Raw genomic sequence first — 3,913 nt, forward strand, 5'->3', positions numbered from 1 at the left:
AGGTCTTTTAAAATTTGTCCTGCTTATTCTTTATAATTTGTAGTTTAAAAATACATTTAAATCAGTGTCAAATTATATAAAATACTCTAGTGAAATTTTGATTGAAAAGACATTAAATGAAGAGATTAATTTGAGCAGAATTGACATTTTTATAATAGTGAGTAGTGCATATTCAATAGTGCAATTCAATCCAGGAGCATAGAATTTCTACTAATTTATTTAGGACTTCTATAATGTTTCTCATAAATTTTTAATTCCTCTTCTTTTAAGATAGGTTCAGTCTAGTTTTTATAAGATATTCTAGCAAGTTGAGAATTTCCTTTAAAACTTAATTTCATGGTTTTTTTTTGTACGTTCTAAACAGTACTATTTACTCATCTATTCAAATGTTCATATTTTTATAATTCAATCTGATAATATGGTGAATGATACTTATAGACTTTTCAACTCAAACATTAAGCCAAACTCCATCAACTAAGCTTGAACATAGTATATTATATTTTTATACAGTTTTGGAATTGACATCAATGCCATGTTCATACTATTTAGGATATTAATATCTATATAAGTGAAATGGTAGCCATGAATATATTGCTTTTTACTATATATTTTTTTCTTTAAATCATGGTTTTGCTTTCCTCTTAGGATGATTTGCTGTGCAGTCATCAATTTTATACTCTGAAAGATTTTGTACAAAATTTAGATGATTTTTTCCATGAAAGACAAGAAGGACCCACCTTTAAAATAATCTGAAGGGAAAAGGGGTTAAAGAAATAGAGGTAAAGAAAACACAATCATTAATTTAAAATTTAAAACATGAAATCATAGCGGAATTTAAACTGAGAAAATCAAATGGATAGTAAAAGGAGAATACCATTTTGATATGGGAGTTATAATTAAGAGAAGCAAATCAGTGTATTAAATGAGTTAATAATGATTATCTTTGGAGGTTGGGACTGAAGTTGCAGGATCAGGAGGTAGAGGGCTATATTACTTTCTATTGTAATTCTTTCTAAAATTTCTTTAAAATCTATTTAAACAAATATGTGTCTTTTAAATAAAAAAAAATTTAAAAATATCAGATTTTCCAATGTAAGCTAAACTGTTCTTTATTTTAATTAAATGTATTAAGGGGACACTGGTTAATAAAAGTATATAGGTTTCAAGTGTCCAAATTAATAACACGTCATATGTATATTGCATTAAATGTTCACCACCCAAAGTTAAATTGTCTTCCATCACCATATATTTGACCCTCTATACCCTTACCTATCACCCCTTTTCCCCTCCTTTCCTTCCTTCGAATAACCACTGAACTATTGTATGAGTCTATGTTTCTTTGTATTTCTAATGATATTCTGTTGACAGAACTATAAAGGATTGTATATACTTTGCTATGATAAGCAGTATGTGACACAAAAAATAAAATGGTTACTATATATGTTAGGTTACAATGGTTTCTAAATTTGGTTCGACATTTAACGATGAAGGTGAGTTTCGATTTAAATCGTTGCTATTAAAAACCTTGGATTTGAGTTAGCTACAATGGGTTTGCATACTAAAAGTTTACCAGATGATATCTTCTGAAATCTAATGACTCTTCTAATGGTTTTCCCCACAGTAATTTCCCTTAATGGCCTAGATGGAACAGCAAAACGTAACAGTACTGAAAGAATTCATTCTCATGGGAATCACAAACCACCCTGAGCTGCAGGCCCCTTTCTTCGGGGTGTTCCTTGTCATTTATGCAGTCTCAGTGGTGGGCAACTTGGGCTTGATCATTCTCAGCAAGATGGATTCCAGGCTGCAAACACCCATGTACTTCTTTCTCACACACCTGGCATTTACTGATCTTGGTTATTCGACTGCCGTAGGACCAAAAATGCTAGTAAGCTTGGTTGTAGATCAACATACAATCTCCTATAATTGGTGTGCTACCCAACTCACTTTCTTCAGTATGTTTATTACTAGTGAAATTTTCCTTCTGTCAGCAATGGCCTATGACCGTTATGTGGCCATCTGCAACCCTCTGCTCTACACAGTCATCATGTCACAAAGATTATGTCAGTTGCTGGTGACAATATCCTATCTATATAGTGTCTTTTTGTCTTTGCTGATTACCATAAAAATTTTTGTTTTATCATTTTGTGGGTACAATGTCATCAGGCATTTCTACTGTGATAGTCTACCATTGATATCTTTGCTGTGTTCAGACACACATGAAATTAAATTGATAATTCTCATATTTGCAGCTTTTACTTTGATGTCATCACTTCTGATAGTCCTTGGGTCCTACATGTTGATCCTTCTTGCCATCCTCAAGATGCATTCTGCAAAGGGTAGGCACAAGGCCTTCTCCACCTGTGGATCACACCTGATGGTGGTGGTCCTATACTTTGGTACTCTCTTATTTATGTATGTGCAGCCCAAGTCCAAAAATTCATCTGATACTGATAAAATGGCCTCTTTATTTTACACTTTGGTGATACCCATGTTGAATCCCATGATCTACAGTTTGAGGAACAAAGTGGTGAAAAATGCCCTGACTAGAACCTGGAACATGTGTGCCAATATCCTACTGAAAATTCATTGTAAGATATGGTAGCAAGAGATTATGTATTAGTCAATGTATATTATAACTAGATTGTTCAACAATTTGCTTTCATTTCCTTAGATGAGCCAGATTCAATGTGATAAGTACAGGGATAAAAAAAATATTCATCATTTTCAAACACAATGTATCACTAACAGATGTGTACACTCTGATCCTACTTTAAATAGTAATTTTTACTCTCATGTTTAGATAAGGTGCCATTCTTACATATTCTCACATGTAGTCTATTTGCTGCCACTAAATATTTATTTTTATAATGCCAGCCTGTATTTTACATTCACAATTTTATCTGTAGTGCCTAGCATGGTAAAGGGACAATAAAAAAGATGCCCAATTGATTTCATACAAGTGCATTTATCAAGGAAATAAACATGTACTCTTAAGTTAACAACCCAAATCCATTCCTTTATGGAGCTTAGAGAAAACACAACATATGAGCAGAATGAAAAGTGGGCTATATAGTTTTATGGATGGTTTTGAGGAATATGAAAATGAAATAAAGCAAGTAACCATAACGGAGTTCAAATTTTAGCTAAGGTTGTCATTGAGACCTCTGTAATGATGACATTTAAATGAACACTTCAGAAGGTAGTGAGCACCCTATAAAACATGTAAGGAAGAAACCTAGGCTTTGCTGGTCCAGAGAGAACTGTCAATGAAACAGTTCTTAAGTGATGATATTAATGTTATGTTAAGGAACCTCAGAGTCAAAGATAGTTGGAGCATAAAATGTAATTAGAACTTGGAGGACATAAGGATAGATTTGTAATAGATTTGACACAGTAGGACCATATAGACTATGTATAGAAAGCTTGCTCTTTCTTCTGATTGATAAAAGAACCTCTGGAGGATTTAGAGTGAAGGAGTGATTTAATGCATCTTTCGTTAAATGACAGCTCTGACTGCTATGCAGATAATAGACTGTAAGATATCAAGTCTTGGAAATGGGAAATCCTGCAGGGGTTTATTCGTGATAATTTGTGAGAGAACAGAGGCTTAAGCCAGCATGGAAAGTCAGAGAATGAGAAATGATTAGAGCCTTGGCATATTTGTAAGAAGAGGTCAATAACATTCTTCATATTTATGTGGTTTGTTAGAAGCTTGAAAAAAAGATTAATAATTAAAAAAAAAAATAGAAAAATGAGTTCCAGAGCTCACCTGAAGGCATGTTGAAAACTCTTTCTGCTTCCAACTTATATGGTGTAATAGAGACCGAATTTAATGTAAGAAAGAAGAAAATTACAACAAAACATAAAGGAAGATATAAGGAACAATAGTTTTCAAAACATTGACATCATG

General features: G+C 32.7%; 1 protein-coding gene across 1 annotated transcript; it reads left to right on the forward strand.

The window, feature by feature from the left end:
• Nucleotides 1-1,642: 1,642 nt before the first annotated feature.
• LOC105307639 (olfactory receptor 8K3-like) lies at nt 1,643-2,605 on the forward strand. The gene has a single exon (XM_023524905.1). It carries the CDS (start codon nt 1,643-1,645, stop codon nt 2,603-2,605), a length of 963 nt encoding a protein of 320 aa, XP_023380673.1.
• The last annotated feature ends 1,308 nt before the right edge of the window (nt 2,606-3,913 follow it).

Source organism: Pteropus vampyrus, unplaced genomic scaffold (genome assembly GCF_000151845.1).
Source record: "Pteropus vampyrus isolate Shadow unplaced genomic scaffold, Pvam_2.0 Scaffold506, whole genome shotgun sequence".
Lineage (NCBI taxonomy): Eukaryota > Metazoa > Chordata > Mammalia > Chiroptera > Pteropodidae > Pteropus > Pteropus vampyrus.